Source organism: Cinclus cinclus, chromosome 2 (assembly GCF_963662255.1).
Source record: "Cinclus cinclus chromosome 2, bCinCin1.1, whole genome shotgun sequence".
Taxonomy (NCBI): domain Eukaryota; kingdom Metazoa; phylum Chordata; class Aves; order Passeriformes; family Cinclidae; genus Cinclus; species Cinclus cinclus.
The window spans coordinates 52,718,020-52,735,979 of NC_085047.1; the positions used below are offsets into that span (position 1 = coordinate 52,718,020).

Here is a 17,960-nt window from a genome sequence, read left to right on the forward strand (position 1 = left end):
AGTGACAGTGGATGAAGAGCAAGGAAACAAGCACAGCCCAGAGACAGCAGTTGTGAAGACCAGCGGCAGGAAAGCTTAGGTCTGGACAGCCGCCACACGACCACAGCAGGACAGGAGGCTGAGCAGGCTGACAGGGCGAAGAATCCCAGAGATAAAGGGGTAATGTGTATGGCTCAAGAAAGCGATAGCTGGATAGGCATGGAGCCAACCAAGGATTGCTTGCCCTAACAGACAAGGATTGCTGGTGTTAACACTCCGTGCTAAAGAACAAGATGTGGCTGGAGACGGGGCCATGCGGAGGGAGGGCGGCACTTTTCCAGGACAAACAGCCTTGCTGTAATTCCTGGAGATGAGCACAACACGGCATCACACAAACGCAGGAATGAGGGCAAGGTGTGGGCATGGACCGTGGAAGGAGATCGAGACCATCCAAGTCCCTCGAAGCCCTCTGAGCTATTTCCCAGAAGATCTGGAAGAACGGACTGCGCACGAGAATGAATTTGCACAGAAAGTGAGAAACCTGTCCATGAACAGGTACCGCACTCGGAGCCTGGGCAGCACCACTTTTTTCTCTTCTCTTTTTTCTCCTTTTTAAATTTTCTTTTTGTTTTCTTTTCTTTTTCCTCTCTCTGACCACTCACCCCCTCTCTAATTCATACTTTATTTCTTTGCTTTCACCCTGCCCCTTTATCCAAAACGCACTGCCGCGTCTTACACTGTAGGTCTGGGGCTAAAAACCCAATTCCCACGCCAAGCGCGCAATATACTAATAAAACTTGCTGATCGCTTGCAGAGCCTCTGGCTTCCACGGCTCCGTTGAACCACGAGCACGCACCACGCGGAGCCAAACCCCGCCAGGGCCTCTACCGCGCCCACAAGCGCAAACTCCCTCACGGCGCCCCGGGGGCGGGGCCATCATTACCGGGCCCCACCCCCGAGCGCGGCCGGGGCGCGTGCGCGGCGCAGGCGCAGGCGCGGGAGCGGCGCGCTCAGAGACCGGCCTGGCTGGGCCTGGCCGGGCCGGGCACGGCACTGCCGCCCTGCAGGGCAGCCCCGCCGCCGCTCCCACCTCCTCCGCTTCTTCCTCCTCCTCGTCGCCGCCGCAGCAGCAGCTGACGCTGTTTGTCATGCAGCCGGTCGGCGAGGAGGAGGGGGCGGGGGGGGTGGTGCTGCAGCCGAGTGCCGACCAGCAGCTGCCGCCCTCCGCTAGCGGCGGCCTGATGGTGTTCTACGAGCTGGGGACCTCCGGCGAGGTCGAGGTGGTGGAGGAGGAGGCCGAGGCGGCGGGCGGCGAGAGCACGGCCAGCCTGGAGGAGCTGGAGGAGGAGGAGGCGGCGGCGCCGGGGACTGCGAGCGGCGAAGCGGCGGCGGCAGGCGGCGAGTGCAAGAGCTGCACGTACGAGGGCTGCAGCGAGACCACCACGCAGGTGGTGAAGCAGCGCAAGCCCTGGATGTGCAAGCGGCACCGCAACAAGATCTACAAGGACAAGTACAAGCGCAAGAAGAGCGACCAGGCCCTGGGGGGCGGCGGAGCGGCGGCCGCGGGGGGCGGCCCGCGGGCCGAGGTGAGGCGGGGGGCGGCGGGGCCACCCTCGGGTGCTGCCTGGTCCCTGCGAGTCGGGGCGTCCCTGGAAAGCTGACGGCCGAAGGAAAGGAAAGAAGTCTAGGGCCGGTCTACAGCTCGCTCTTCCTCCTGTTCGCCAAAGCAAACTCCGTTTGTTTTCAACTCTGACGTAAATTGTAGAAACTTACAGCTATACCAGAAGATTCCAGGAAAAGAATAGAGATGGTTTGCTTGCAGCGTGCCTTTTTTTAATTTTTATGGTTTTTTTTTTCCGGTGGTAGGAAGGTATAGATCTAAGAGAAATGTCAGGCTTGTTACTGAGCTGGTGCTGTAGTGTGGGGTTTAAAAGTGACAGAGGCCATTTGGTATCAGGTGTATAACAATCAGTTGTGTAGGTTCCTCAAGACTCATTTTGGTTATTAGTCCTATATTAAATGCCAGGTAAATATTTCAAGCACTGCTAGTTAATACTTAACTTGCATAAGGTTATGTGTATTGTTTAGATGGGGAGTTCCTATCAGTGGGAAAACCGATGGTAATGTTGAACTTTTTAAATACTCATTTTCCTACAGTTAGTGACTTAGCTAAGACCACACACATCTCTGACCATCACTTGTCCTGAGTTAGTGTTTCAGATCTTGTATTTAGATGAGACAGAAAAAGGGAAAGTTTTACACTTGAAGGGGCTGAGTGGTTTTGCTCAAAGTGGCAGGTGTAAAAGAGTGTTCGCCAGAAGGAAAAATAATCTTACCTGGCACTCGTGCTACAAACAACCCTTTTATGTCATCACAGCTGTGTCTGGGAGTCATGTGACTGGTAATTGATCTAACTGCAAACTGACCAACAAAATATTTTCCTGTTTCTGGTTGTTTTGGGTTTTTTTCCATGTGAATATAATAATAACATACTGGGTGTCACATGAAAGAATTTTCTTTTGTATGTCTGTAAAAGCCATGAGGCAGGTGCTTTGAAAAAGGGAAGTGTACATGATGCCGCTAGGGAATATTCTCTCTTCTCTTTCAGTTCAAAGGACTTGCTGAGGTTTTCCTGATGTATTCTGTTAAGCGATACATATAGTATTTTGGATTTTTGTTGAACCCTTGTCAACTCTGAGCCTCTGTTACATTCTGGTAGTTTCTTCAGTTCTGCTACTTGGTGAGAATATTCACCTTGTTTTTGAATCTTTCTGGTGTCAACCTAATTTGCCAAGTAGTGTTTACATTAGAACAATGTAATTGGTTCCTCTTGTGTTTGTGATACTTGGAAGGCTTGCCTCTAAGTTTTTTCCTTCTCATATTGAAAAGGCATAGCATGCTTGTTTCCAAGGAAAAAGTTGCACACTTTTATCATCCTTGCTGTTTTGTGAGCCTTTTCTAATTCTAGTAGCTACTTGTCTTTTCAGTGAGATAAGAGAAGCTGTACACATTATTTAAGAGGAGAATGAATTCTAGATTTATAATACCAGCATGACTTCCCCTCTTCACTTCCTTCCCTGATAGTTCATCCTGCTCAATTCATTCTGTCTCTACACAAATACTTGTGCTAGTTCAGAAAAGGGAACAGTATGGGAGAAGGGTAAAAATGCTTCATTTAATGTAGTGATGGCTTAAAACTTTTTGATCTGTAGCATTAAATAGTGATTATTGCATGTTGGAAGAGGGTGGGTTTTCTTTTCCCAGTTTGTGTGAGTGTATGTTGCTTTGAAAGTAAGGAAATTACATTCAGTTCATAAGGGCCTGAACTTACAAGCAAGCAGGATATTTAGTGCTGAAGTTACTTAAATTTTTTTTTTGCAGTGGTGTTTATTAAGGCCATTTTCAGTAGAAGCTCCTAGTAGAAGTTTAATTTTTCACTTCTGTATACAGGATAGAAGTGAAAAATATTGGGACAGTTTTTTGTTCCTGCTTTTGAACCCTTTCAGGTAAATGGAACTGTCAGTAAGTTTTGAACGCAATACACATAGGATCCAACATTGGTTGAAATTTTCCAATCCTTTCATATTTTCCTTAGGGTAGATTGTAGAGCCATGAAGTTTTAGTATGTCTAATTCAGATGACTGTTGATTGTACAGGGAACAGAATGAACTTGGCGGGGAAAAAAAAGATGTGTGACTTTGGCAAGTTCATCATAGTGTTCTCAAGTATGTTTTGCTTTTGTACTACAAGGATTGTTGTCATTCCTGCCCAATTGCAAATGGTAGATAGCATTCATTTTCACAAGTTGGAGGCTGACCTGTTTCGAATTACTTCATTTTTGAGAAAGGCAGTCAAATAAATTGAAGCCATCCACTAACCCTAGTAACCTGTTTAATTTTGCGGTGTAGAAGACTAACTCATCTGCATTGCTTCACTCTTGCTGGTGAAATAGTGAAAGGAGGTGGAAAGAAGAGGCCAGGTCTTGAATAGATAGGTTTCCATTCCTGTGCTGTTACTTTGCTCTGCAGATTAAGGAGGCAAATATTCTTTACTCTTGGGATTTTCTGTGCATTGCTATATCAGAGTTTATAGTCTGGCCTTCCTTTTTTTTTTTTTTTTTTTTTTTTTTTTGTTTGTTTGTTTGTTTGTTTTTTTTGTTTTGTTTTCTGTCATGTGCAGGATAGTGTTGAAGGTTCAGTGTCTGTTGCAAAGCAGAGAACGGGATCCATTGGAGATCGCCCAGCAAGACCTACTCTTTTAGAACAAGTATTGAATAAAAAGAGGCTGGTAAGTCTTGCTTTCCAGAGGTTTTGAGCTCAAAGGCAGTGTAACAGTGTTTACCTGTCACCATTGTGAAAAAAGAAAATCAGTCCAGTAAGCATGCACTTCATGTGCATATTTTCAAATTTGAAACATGCTTCAGAGAGGTTTGCTTCAGCCTCTCTGTGAAGAATACTGGGATGACTGAATTTAATGATATGAAGTTTTGGTAGTAACAGATGTGGTGGTTTCTTTGGGGTAAGTATTGCTTACAGCATAGCTGAGATGGTTTTAGCTTGTTAACCCAAAACCTTAGGTAGAATGAATGGACTTTAGGTTTGATGTAAGATTTACTGTGGTGTGCTTTGGAAGTTGCAGATGTATCATATCAAACTTAAAGTTGTGTGTATGTGTGTTGATAAAGCAAACACTAAGCAAACAGTGTAATTTACAATATTTGCAGACTGCATGAATGGCTTGTCTCATAAGTTTTTAAAACACTGTTTACTCCTTTAGCAAGTTAAGCCCAGCACAAATCATTCAGTACCTACAATTTGTTCAGGCTTCTTCATTACTACTTTCTTTGTCGCATGTTTTTGCAGTCTGTATTCTTCAAAAGCTGTTGGGACTGTTTGTCCTCTCTCTGTTACCTGTGCAACACAGTAACAATCCTCATTATATAGTGCTGTACTGTTTGTTCAGAAACTTGGAAAGCTTTAAAGGAAACATTGTGTCAGTCTTAAGTATACAACTACCTAGATGTATTTCTTGATAAATCTTTCTCATTGATAGCACGTTTTTAGTGATTGTGTCTAAAACTCAGAGGAGTGTTCATAGTTTTTCCATTTTTATGTGAAAAACAAGTAATGAACTATGGAGTAGTTTTCATATTATCTCTTGTTCTTCATGCCCCACTTACTGACTTGCTGTCCACTTTCCTGGCTGTTTGTATTGATGTGGCTTTTAATTAAATTTGAAAGATATCTTATGAATTAAACATTATTTTTTATAGAAGTACAGCAACCAGAAGCGCTTTTAGTAGATGTTCAGAGCTTTTACACTAATTATGTCAATGCTCTTTAAGAACTCAGGATTTCTTTCAGCATTCCTGAAATTCAGATTCTCTGTGATCTGGTTCCTGCTTCTCTCTTTCTCCTCTGACTTGCAGTTGCAATACCTCTTTGGTTATATCACTGAAGTGACCATGGATAATGAGTAAGCATCTAGGGAATTCATTCCACTGAAAAATAACTCTTCCTGTATTAATTTTTGGAAGGATCACTTCCCAAACTGATTTGCCATTTGACCTTACAATCACTCGTGCTGTCACTGTGCAGAAATGAGAGTGAACAACCAGAGTTGGATTACAGATTACAACTATTCGGGCCAGGAGCCAGATGGAAATACTTTTAGATACTTTTGTCTTTGAATGCAGAGGAGTTTTTTAACAGACTCCCTGTGGATGGAGTGCTGTTTTGAAATGTTGGGAAATTCTGGACAGTCAGTGAAAATCATAGACTATCTCGAATTGGAAGGGACCCACAAGGATCATTGAGTCCAGCTCCCTGCTCCTCACAGGACTGCCTAAAACTAAAATATATGCTAAGGGCATAGTACTGATGCTTGAACTCTGACTGGCACATGAGCTTTGCTGCATGATTACAATATTTTATTCATTTATTAAACTGTTTCTGAGTGATCTTCAGTGGGAAATGTAGCAATTAGCTCAATTGAAGCACAGCTGTAGAACAGAAGCACAACTGAAAGATGTTTTGGTTCTAGTATGTCAGTAGATTACTTCTGTTTGCTATACTTACAGGGTTTTTGTGATATTAAGCAACAGTAGTGGGTAATGTGCAAATGCATGTAATGGAAAAATATTACTATGGTAGCTATTTAACATATGTGAGTTTTGTAAAGTTCACCTTCTCTCTCTTTCAGTCCCTACTCAGAAGCCCAGAAGTAGTGCAGTTTCTACAGAAACAGCAGCAACTGTTAAGTCAACAAGCCTTGGAGCAAAGGCAGCAACAGTTTCAAGGAGCACCTGGGTAATGAGGAAAGATCAATGATCTGCAGAAGATGGTGCTGAAGGAGGGACAGGATCTATATTTTGTATAAATGCAAAGAATTTCAATGTTTAAGCAAAAATTGAAATTGCTGTTGTTACGTTTTTGTTTGTTGTTTGCACTTTAGAGGTTTTGAGCTGATTGGGTGTCTGCAAACTTGTGAACAAATCATAGAATGGCCTGGGTTGTGTTATGGAAGCTTCCCAGTCTAACCATTCATGAGACTCTCTGACAGTCACTCTTCCAGTGCCAGAGACTAAGTTTGGGACCAAAGCTCCTTCACTGCAGGTAGCTCCAGTGATCTGGCAGGTGCCCCATTTGACTCCCTGCACACCTGGCTCACAGTCAGACCTGGTTTCCTTACTGGTTTGACCCCAGTCTCAGACACCTTGTTCCATAAAGCAATTTATTAATAGTGTAATAACACAGAAACAGCCCAGGCTGGTGCCTCCGAGGAGGTATCTCAGATAAAGGAGCTCCTGGGCTTTTATACCATCACAATCTAAGGCAAGCCTTGCTCTTCTTCCCGAGTCTTCTCTTCTGAGTCTTCCATCCCTGCCGTGTCCCTGCATCCGTTCACCTGGCTAGCCACTCAACTCCATGCCTTTTGTTATGCAGAGAGTTGGCAGTTCACTGCCTCCCATCTTGGATCCCACCCAGAGCTCAGTTTACATCTCAGTCTGCAACTTCCAGATCAGCTACCTGCACCAGATGTATTCCTCAACGGTTGGAAGGGACCTTGAAAGATGATCAAGTTCCAGCTCCTCTGCTGTGAACAGGAACACCTTTCATAAGCCCAGGTTGCTCAGAGCTCTCTCCACCCTGGCCTTGAACATTTCCCAGGGAGGAGGTATACATACCCAGCTTTTCTGAGCAACCTGTTTCAATGCCTGACTACCCTCAAGGGAAATAACTTTTTCCTAATATCTAATCTGAATCTACTCTCCTTCAATGTGAACCCCTTCCCCCTTATCCTATCCCTACATGCCCTTGTAAAAAGTCCCTCTCTCATCTTTGCTGTAGGCTCCCTTCAGGTAATGCAAGGCTGCAATTAAGTTACCATGCAGCTATCTCTTTTTCCAGGCTGAATACCCCCAATTCTTCCAGCTTTTCCTCATAGGAGAGGTCTTCTATCCCTGTAATCAATTTGTCTCTGGATCTCCCGATTTGCTGTAACAGGTGGATGTCCTTCCTATGTTGTGGATTCCAGAGCTGGATACAGTCCACCAGATGGGGTTTTCACCAGAGGAGAGCAGAGGGGCTGTGATGGGTTGACTTTGGACATACAGATTTTCATCAACTGCTATCCCATGTCCTTCCACAGATAGGTATTATTTTCCTATCTCAAGAGCGTTCTCCACCCCTCCAGATGTCCAAAATCAGGCCACGACTTAGGCTAGGTTCAATCAAGATGAGTGCTCAGGACAGGAGAAGCAGTACGCTTAATCATTGGGCACCAACTTTGGCCCTGTGCCTCCCACTCTCCTTACTCCTCACAAAATTCATGCTTCATCAGTTAATGTCATTTTTGCTGCTTTACTTTCACAATACAGCTTTCACCACAAATTAATATTCTCCCCAAGGTTAAATCTCCGTGGAGCACGCACTGGGTCTCCCCATCCTTTTGCATTACCCACCCAGGTATTTGAACAAAGACAATCCCATAAATGGGTTTACCTTCTCCTATAGGGAGAGAAATCCACCCTGATTTTCCCAGCCACTTGCAATGTATAGTACCTAATCTTCCCCAGTGAGTAGGGTTTTTGTGTGGGCAGGACCAGGGAGCTTCACAGATCCCCTAGTGTTAACAAGCCAAGTGGCTTCTATTAAATTTACATCCCAATCCTTCCATGCCCCATTACATAACACAAACACAGTCTTCAGCAGTCTGTTATACCACACAATCTTTTGAGAGGCTTATGGGTGACAAGGGCTGTCATGTCCACTCAATGCCATGTTTTCTTGCCCAGGAGTTTATTAGGTTGTATTGAAAATTAGTCTCACTGTCTGATTCGATTCTCTCTGGAGTACCACGTTGTCACAAAATGCGTCTCTCACAACCTGAGATGGTGTCTTGAGCAATGGTAATGGTTGACAGGGTATGTTGCCAGCCATCACTACCGTGGTGAGTATGTAGCTCTTTACCATAAAACATATGGCAGCGGTCCAGTCTGCCAGGCCTTACCCTACTGGAAACTCAGCCACTCCCCTCTATTCCAGGGGAAGTTTACTTCAATGGCTTGATTGATTGCAGCATGAATGATCTCAGCTATGGCTTCCATGGCCAGGTCCCCCCTCAACGAGCCCCTCTGTGGCAGCTGATGTTTCATGGCCTCATCAGGTTACAAATAGCTCACACTTCTGCTCCCAGTCTGAGCATACCTAAGTTAATTCAGTTTTGGCAACTTTATCTACTTGTTCATTGTTTTGATGTTCTTCAGTGATGTGGTTTTTGGGGACACGAGCATCTACCTGATGTACCTTTCCAGTCATGTTTTCCACCTGTGTGCTGATGTCCTGCTCAAGTGCAGGTACAGTCTAGCCCAGATTGGTTTATCCCTGCATTGCCAATTGGTCTTCTTTCATTTTTGCAGCCACCTCCACAGGACATGAGCCACCATCCAGGAGTCAGAATAGAGACAGGTCACTTTTCTCGTTCAGCAGTCTCTAAGGCCAGTTTGGATGGCTTTCGCCTCTTCAAACTGGCTTGACTCGCTTTCTCCTTCAGCAGCCTCAATGACTTGTGCACCTCTGATGGTTTCCTGCCACACAGCAGGATCCATCACTAAACAGTGCATAGCCTCTTTCATCTTCTGGTAACTTGTTACGTGGGGGTGCTTCTTGTGCACAAGTCTTTCTCTGGCAATGCTCTAAAATCTTTGCCTTCTGGCCAGTCTATGATTTTTTCGGGAATTCCCAACTGAGCTCATGTAATCAGTACTGTGCTGTTTCTCCATGTAACACTGGCTGTATGATCTCTTAAGGGGCTGTTTCCTTTGAAATCTGGAGAAGTCTTTTCTAATTGTGTCTAAACCTTCATTTTAATATTTCATTTGTTAATAAAAATTTGTTTATGGTAGGAGTGTTCAGCTGTATACCCTTTTCCCACCAAAGTTATGATAAATTAACATTTTTCTATATAAACATTTACAGTTAAACAAGTCAGTCTTTGATGACAATCATTGATAGAAGTCAGTTACTTTCTGTGGACATTGTGAAACAAAGTTCTGAAGTTGAGGCAGTCCAGTGGCATTATCTACCAGCAATTGCTCAGGGAAACAAGAAATTTATGTCCTGTAGAATCTTGCACTAAAGGCAAAGACAACCTGACATCAAGAAGTCAATCCAGCAGTTCAGAAATGTACAAGTAGGTGATCTGTTCATTACCTGCAAGTCGAGTAGGTTTGAAATGCTTCATTATGCACCGATGAAAAAAAAATTTGCATTTAAAATTTCTTAAAGTGATAAATGGCAAAAAGCTTTAAAAAGTATTAGGTGAAAAGTATGAAGCTGGGAGTTGGACCTTGTTACATGGAGTTATTTGAAATTGCTAACTTCTTATATGTGAAATATAACTTAATTACAGATGAGAATGCAACTAATCTTTAGGTGATTAAATTAAATTTTAAACTTTTAACTCATAATAGTAATTCAAAATCTAGTCTTTTTCTTCTCAAAAAGGTATAGTTAAAGTTATTTTATTAAGACCAGAGATCTCTAATCAGCTGCAGTGATAGACGTCACAGGTTTTCAGCCAATTAAAATGAATTTGCAATTGATTGGGCTAAGAATCCAAACACTATATTATATAAGTGTTAAATCCCATGCTTTATTTCTAAAAATAGTTTTGTATTAAGCCACTTTACTGAATAGAGGTTATCCAAATGGGTTAGATGCTTATTTTCAAGTACTACTTCTATACTGCAGCAATTTGAGCCACTAAATAATATCTCTTCACCAGTATTTGTTAGTCTTACGGGTTTTTAAAAGCTCTGCATTTTGTATGTACAAAACTTGTTCTGTAAGGATTTATTGTATTGTATTGACATTGTGCAACTTGTTCTTTAAAAAGGAACTTGAAAAACTTTGTATAAACAGTTCTGGACCAATAAGCAAGTAAAATATTTGGGTTTTCTTTAAAAAAAGTCTGTTCTTGTTTTGTTAAATTTGTATGGGTTTTTCTTCCTGTGCTAAAACAGCCGGTTCTGACTAGATGGCCTTTTGTTGTTTCAAGGTCTTGATATAGAGAGTTATTTTAGATTTAAGCAAAATCAGGTTACTTTTCAGTATAGAAGAATAGACATGAAAACATAATTGACAAAAATTATAGAATGTATTTGATTTTGTTTTAAATGGTCAACTTATAAAAGATGAGCAGCTCATTTGTGAGGAGAGATCTGATTAGACTTTTAGAAAACCCAAACCATTAGGTGCAAAATTGGCACAGGGCATGTTTGTTAAGACAGTGCTGAATAAGTTGTTTATGTCAAAACAAATGGAAGCTGCTGAAGCTGTGCACAGACATGTTCAGTATCTATCCTGTATTTTTGGTAGTCTGTGATAGCAGCACCGTCAGGCTGATGCAGACACTGGGACATGTGCTGGTAGTAGCATGCTCCTGTCCATGCAGAAGATTGGATGGGATTCCCAAGCCAGCACTGTCTGCATAGCTCCGAGGTCCATTGTGTTGTCTGCTCCCTTCTGGTATTGCAGAGCTAAATGTGAATTTTAGGAAGATGAAAACACGACGCTTCTGTAAGAGTACATTCTTACTACAGCTCTCTTTGTTCTTGAGCAGTTTGAGAACTGTGCAGCTGCAAGTCTGTCTTTCCATTAATGTCTGGTCCAGAGGGAAGGGTTCTGTTACAGGGCAGCATCACTGTTCTTGACTATCAGAGTTGTCCCCATCCAAAGAAAACTGAACCATCCTCTTGAATCATCAAATCTACCACAGGACAGTGAGGAATTCATATACTGTACATGGAGATTTTATGCTCAATTAATTTTCAATACATTTTCTTGTGTCAAGCATCCCATTTACTCACTTAGTGCAATTACTGATTCCTCTTGCCTAAGACTGATCTGTATGAATAAAGGCTTTCTTAAATGCTCTAGTTCCCAAAGCCACTTGTCGTCGTACTGGGACCTACAGCAAATCTCTTTAAAAGAGAAGAGGGGGAGACAACAAGGGAAGGAGCTCTTAAAACAGAAATATCTTTATTAACAGTAAAACACAAGACGTGAATAATCCCTTTTACAATAGAATAATTCCGGCCAAAGAAAGTGGAGTGCATTAAAAAGTGTATTGTTCAGACTAAATGTGTTGTTTTCAGAATGCCTCAAATCAAATACAGCAGGAGGAATGCTTGTGAAAGTGTCCCCTTGGTTAGCAGTCATTCCATCCCTCTTGGTACGACACGGCATGGAACAGAGTACTCTGGGGCTGGTTGGAGGTCTCCAAGCTGCCCGGATCTCTCTTCCTCCTGAAAGCTATGTCTGCAATTTTTCATTCTCTAGAGGCAAGAGCCCAAGTATTGTTCTCTATACAGTGACCTGCGCTGGTTTACAGAATGTCACAAACCGTGAGTAATACTTGTGGATAATGCAGATGTTTTGCCTTGCTTCTGATGGAAAACAGAGGGCAGAATTATTCATAAACATAAGTGACTCTTGTTAATCTACAGATGACTCACAGTGCTTTTCCCACCAGACTTGATAGGTCGTAGTTAACACAATCCCGTAAACACACCTTGCACAAATCCACGTTTTAGCCCCTTGCATAGAGCTTTGCAACTTCATGGCTTCGTTGATCCACACAAAAAGCCTGTTTCTTCACTTTCTTATCTCACTTCTCAACCCCTTTTATATCACAGAGATGATATGAAATTAAGGTTTAAATTGCTAATACTGACTTATCTGCAGAAAGCAGGCCGTGATACATTTAACTTGTACTTTTAAAGTATTATAAATAATTAAAAACTCCAATTGCTTGAGTAAGTGAAGAAAAATTATCTGAATGCACGTTATCTCTGCTCATCATTATGTTTGTTCCCTTGCATATCATTTGCAAAGCTTCTCATGGACATAACTGTGAATAAGACAACACACACTTCAGCATCAATTAAACTACTTTGAAGTACGATGTGCTCGCTCACTACTGTGAAAGTGCAAGGGGTCAGATTTTACCAAGTTTTTTCTAGCTTTTCTTTGCTGATGAGGTCTGTATTTAAAATTATTAACTGGTTGGTCTATTTCACCCTATGCTATTCATATGCAATATTATTTGAATACTAACACAGAATATAAAATAGCAGCATTCATGGATAATAAAAACACTATGAGTGAAGATCTAAAATGTGTTCACAATTAGCTGCAAATGTTCACATTGACTAATGTAAGAGTAGCTGACTCTGGAGGACAGTGGTTATGTCTACCTTGTGCGAGAGACATGGCCTGCAAATTAGATTTGTCATCTGTACAGGCACCAAGTTTGCAAGCATGGCCCAGGTGCAAATGGAGATGTCCTCTTGCTAGGATTCTCATGAGCCTCACCTCCCTGGCAGAGAAGTGTGGCATCAGTATGGCAATGTAATGTAAGGCACGCCTGGGCAAGGTGTCTGGAAAGCCCTGGGGTGAACACGTAAACAGGATTCTGGCTGTTCCTGGCTGTTCTGGAGCTTCCTATGGCAGATGATGGGTACAAACCAAAGGCTGTGTTCTGTGCTGGTCCCCAACATTCAGAAGTGTCTGTCTGTACTAGAGACACAAAGTGATTCTCCCAGCTGAACAAAGACTTAATGCCTACTCAGGCTTCCTTTATCTTGCAGGAAGGTACTCCTGGAGCTGCCATGAGGATCAAGCCCTGTTTCAGTGGCTGCAATGAAGCCTCCAGGTTGAGAAGCTTTTTATTCACAGATCTAAAGTATCATCGATTCTCTCTCCCTGCTGTAAGATGAGACCAACTCTGTCAAGTTCTTATTTCATGGTAACTTGATCTCTTAGTTGCTCTTAGGGAAGCACACTTGTCCATCCTTATGTACTGTTTAAAATGTGATTTCATAGTCAGGAGTCCTCATTTAGGTTCCTGCTGACTGTTTTCCTTTGAGCATTGCCATTTCCCACCTTATCTTGAAATTAGCTGGTTTGTCACACTTCCCAGGTTAGATGTTCTCTCTATATATAGTCCACTTCTTTCAGTTGTGCAGTTCCTGTTCAGACTTCATCTTTCTTTGAGGAGCATATACTGGATGTGTTTATTGTGTCCTTGACCAGTGCCCCAAAGCTGAGCTCCTCATTAATCTTGTGGCGAGGCAGAGGGTAACCTTCCAAGTTTTGTCCCCAAATGCAACCAGAGCTTACTCTCTGGAGCACATGGGACACCATTTGCCCCACTGTATCGAATGGCTTAATCAGGAAGCTGGCACAATCTCCCGAGCTGGGTGCATGGGAAAAACCCGAGCAAGGATTGTGGTACTTCGAGCTGCTCCTAAGACAGGCCTTGTTCAGATGTGAATGTAAAAAGCTCTGGTGAACAGAGTTGCTACCTGAGCATGTACTGCCTTGATACCTCCAGTGATGACCACTGGGCTTATCTGGTTGTATACTCCCTCCTCCTCCTCCTCAGTCTCTTTATCATCTCAATGCATTTCTGGCTACTGGAACACCCATGAACTGTAAATCCTCTATAAAAATTTTTTCAGCCCCTTCAGTAGGGTCTCCACTCACTCAGAAGGGCTTGAGTTGAAATGTTCAAGTTACAGCCTGTTCTCCAGGTTTCTCCAGAGCAAGGAAGTCTTGCTTCTGGCTTGGCAGGCATCTGGGACATCATCGTCATCAAATAGTTTGGGTTGGAAGTGACCTTCAAAGATCATCAAGTCCCACCTTCCCGCTATGGGCAGGGACACCCTCCTGTAGACCAGGTTACTCAAAGCCCCATCCAACCTGGCCTTGAAGACTTCTGGGGATGGGACATCCACAACTTTTTTGGGACAGCTTTTCCTGTGCCAGTGTCTCCCCACCCTCACAATAAAGGATTTCTTCTTAATATCTTAACTAAAACTACTGTTGTTCAGTTAAAGCCATTACCCACTTGTCCTATAACTACATGGCCTTCTCATGATATAAATCTACATTTTGGGCAGCACTTCTCAACTTTGAAAAATGGTATCTAATTGCTCCACCTTATGACTCATTGACCTTTTTGTCTTGTGTTTGATTTTGGTTACACTAAGGTTATGAGGAGCCAGGAGAAGAGATGAATGGTACAGAGGATATAATGTTTCTTTCCTTTGCTGAGCACCGTGTAGTGCTAAAGTATTCCTAAAAGTTATAGTTGCACCAGAGCAGTCTTAATCCAAGAAAATTAGTTTTATGCTTGATACCCCTTTAAAGTTCCTAAATTCATCAGGCTTTTTATTTAATTGTTTCCACACAGTCAAGAAGCAAAATGCCTTCCTGAGCTGCCTCTGTAAATCCAGCTGTTTGTGCAACTCCTTAGTCACTGGTGAGATTGATTTGCAGAGCTGATAGACAAAGGTGGGTGTTGTAAACCAGGAAGAACAAGGGCAGATTAGATAAGGTTACAGTCACAAATGCCTTGTTTTCTCCATTTTAAGAGGGGTGTGGTGAAGATGGTGTTTACAGCGAGAGATGTTTGGAGTGCTGATTTTATGCTGAGGGAACACTAATATGAAATAACTAAGGAGAAACGTGTTCCATCCTGAACCTGCTGCTAACAGAGAAGTCCTTCCTGTGGCAACCAGTTATCACTGAATCTCTACAGAGACCCAGAGGATAATGTATATTGGAAGGGATCACACCATGGCATCAAGTCTGACACCCTGCTCCAGACAGGGACTGCCTGCAGAAGGCTGCTCAGGGCGGTGAAAGTCTTAGCACAGTACCTGCTGGAGACATGGAAGGGATTTCCTCAACTCCAGCTGGTGCTACTTTGGGTCACCTTTCCCCTTCTGATACATTAACCTTCCAACTGAGCCCGGCAAAGCATTCTGATAGGAGTAAAATTGGTGGAATAGCCGCTGATGGGGAGGAAAAACACATGCTACACCTTGCAATGCTACAGCCATTGCTGTGCCATACCTGGGCAGCTTTTCCAAGGCATGGGGATGGGACTGCAGCAGTGCCATGGAACAGCTCTAGGCAGTCAGGGTGCAAGATTTGTTTCTGTCACCTCTGGATGCAAACAGCACATTAATACTGGTGCTGCTGAAGAACTGGCAGCAACTAAAGTCATCTTCCCTTGACTATTTAATAGGAAAGCAAGTGGTCTACATACGCTGAATGTGCTTTATTCCTTTGCCTCATTAGACTCCCATTGCTGCCTGCTGATGCATGGTACTCCTCAACAGAAACTTTTAAGAGGCTATGAACTGTTGATGACTCAAAAAAAAAAAAAAATTAAAATCTGCTTTCAACTAAGTAGTCTTGTTGTAAGTGGTTTTAAATCTCTCAGGAAGACTGTCTCCAAAGCACGAGGATTAATGAGTAGTACATTTATAAAGACCTTAAATTGACTACATGTGTAGAGGTTCATGAAGACCTTTCAGCAGAAGTTATCTCCTTCCAAAGTGGGGAAGATATTAGAGATCCAAAGTTATATTGCTGTAAATTGTAAGAAACCTGAATTTTTAACCATTTTCAATTCACGTATACTAGACAAGCCTGTAAAAGAAACTTTGTTCAAAAATAAAGGGAAATTATTTAGCCTTACTTTTTATCTCTGCATCTGGGCAGAGGTCATCTTATTTACTTTTTCGTCTCATCCACTGTTACCACTTCTCCATGTACTGTGGGCTTTGGGGAGGAGCTGTCAGCCTCTGTGTGTTGGCACAGCACAGTGGGCTAAGCCCCCAGAAACCACCAAAATAGGAAACAACTGACACAGTTGTATTAGCCTTCCCAAAGGCTAAATACTGAGGTGGCTGTTGCCAGAATTGCCCAGAATCAAGTGCCTTGATCCAGTTTTCAGCAAATAATTAAATTTACTGAAATTTGTCTCATCCTAATACAGGCGTTTTAAAGGGGTCAGAAGAATCATGCTCCAGAAATGCCTCTTTTCTTACTAGTAAGGGAATATTAAGGTGACTACGTTAAATGAGATGCATGTATGGACTGCATGGAAGCCAAATCCTATTTGGAAAACGATTTCATAAATGTAAACATAAAGGAACGCAAAAATTGATCTGAATTTACCAACTTCCATTTAAACCAAACACTTACTGAGCAAGCATCACTACTAGAAAAGTCACCACATCTTCATTAGGGTTTCCCTCATCTATTTTTGGGTACATCCAGTGTAGCAGTATACATGTGAGCTAGTGACCATGAGTTCTCCTTGTGCTCAGTGGGAAGACACAAGCATGCTCAGAGTGCAGTGTATTTCACCTATTTGAAATACATTGTGATGAAACAAATAATGCCCCAGAAGAAGCTGCTTCTCTTCACTGGCCATCCAATTTTTCTCTGTAACATCAACAGAAAACCGAGTTCTGGAGCTGCCCAAAGCAGACGCACCTCAGCACATTTCTTTTTGCTCTCTATGAGGAAGATGACAATGCTGGGAATGTCTAAAAGGAACTCCTAGGCTTCTCTCTATATTAAAAGGGAAGGAGGTTTCAGCCTAAAAGGCAAGGAAGAATCTAGAATAAGGGACAGAGCTAGATCCTGGACAGTAGAGGTGTTTTCCTTTATGCTTAACTGTTAAAAAAAAAAATGAGAAAATCAAAAGGTGCTCATCCTGGAGCAAAGGTGCAACTGGAGAAGAGGGGCAATAAACATGCTAAAAAATTGTATCTGATCACTTATGACAGAAGGAGTTGAGGAAAATGTATTTTTCCAAACAGTCTGCTAAATAGTAAATGGCAGGCCTGGAAATTCTATTATTATTGTTATTATTATTATTATTGTTATTATTATTATTACTGGATTTCATTGCTGCAAGAGACTGTAAAGTTTTTCCTATCTCACAGTGACACTGCTGACATCAAATGGTGACAGAATAGGGTTCTTCACACTTACTAATTTCCTGTACAACTTGCTATTACTGCTCAAATGTAACAACAATTTATCCTTCTGTGCCCTGCTAGTGCTGCAGGCAGCTGAAGATGCATTCAAATGAAGTAACACTGTTAGTTTACTCACTGTCTTTCCAGTGAATGTTATTTCCTTTTGCATGTGTGATACTGCTGAAGATTTTGGGTGTCCTCTTCTAGTTGTGCAGCAAAATGTGTAGCGCTAGATATTGTGTGGGAAGAAAAGGAATATTCTGAAAACATTATTTTTCCACTTCATTGTGTTCTATGGAGGAATGATATTGGAGATATTATCACTCTTTCTGACCCTTAAAGAAAAATAACTTTCAATGGACTGTTATGTCTGTAAAGAAATAATACTCAACTCTTTCAGCAAAACTAAAGACCATCAAAATGTAGTAAGAGTTTCATCTGTCTTCTCAGGAAAGGTTTCCAAGTGAATAGCATTTTGTAATGATGGGGTTAGGGTAAAGGCAATAAGTTTCTCTGCTTACAGAGGGAACACAGACAAGGTTCTGCACATAGATTCACTCTTCACTTGTTCATGGCTTACACTGCCTCACCATCTTCTGCTGGCAAGGCAAAAGCCCAGCAAATGCAGAAG

General features: G+C 42.4%; 1 protein-coding gene across 1 annotated transcript; it reads left to right on the top strand.

Moving 5' to 3' along the window:
- The first annotated feature begins 382 nt into the window (after positions 1 to 382).
- Positions 383 to 10,429, top strand: RFXAP (regulatory factor X associated protein). Its single transcript, XM_062514921.1, has 4 exons — positions 383 to 534; positions 794 to 1,565; positions 4,159 to 4,266; positions 6,181 to 10,429. Exons 1-4 carry the CDS (start codon positions 383 to 385, stop codon positions 6,289 to 6,291), a joined length of 1,143 nt encoding a protein of 380 aa, XP_062370905.1. The 3' UTR covers positions 6,292 to 10,429.
- Positions 10,430 to 17,960: the final 7,531 nt, after the last annotated feature.

Coding starts and splice junctions, on each gene's coding strand:
- RFXAP (XM_062514921.1), top strand. CDS start 383: ATGAGGGCAAGGTGTGGGCATGGACCGTGGAAGGAGATCGAGACCATC. Junction 1,566..4,158: donor GGGGCGGCCCGCGGGCCGAG/GTGAGGCGGGGG, acceptor TGTCATGTGCAG/GATAGTGTTGAAGGTTCAGT. Junction 4,267..6,180: donor TATTGAATAAAAAGAGGCTG/GTAAGTCTTGCT, acceptor TCTCTCTTTCAG/TCCCTACTCAGAAGCCCAGA.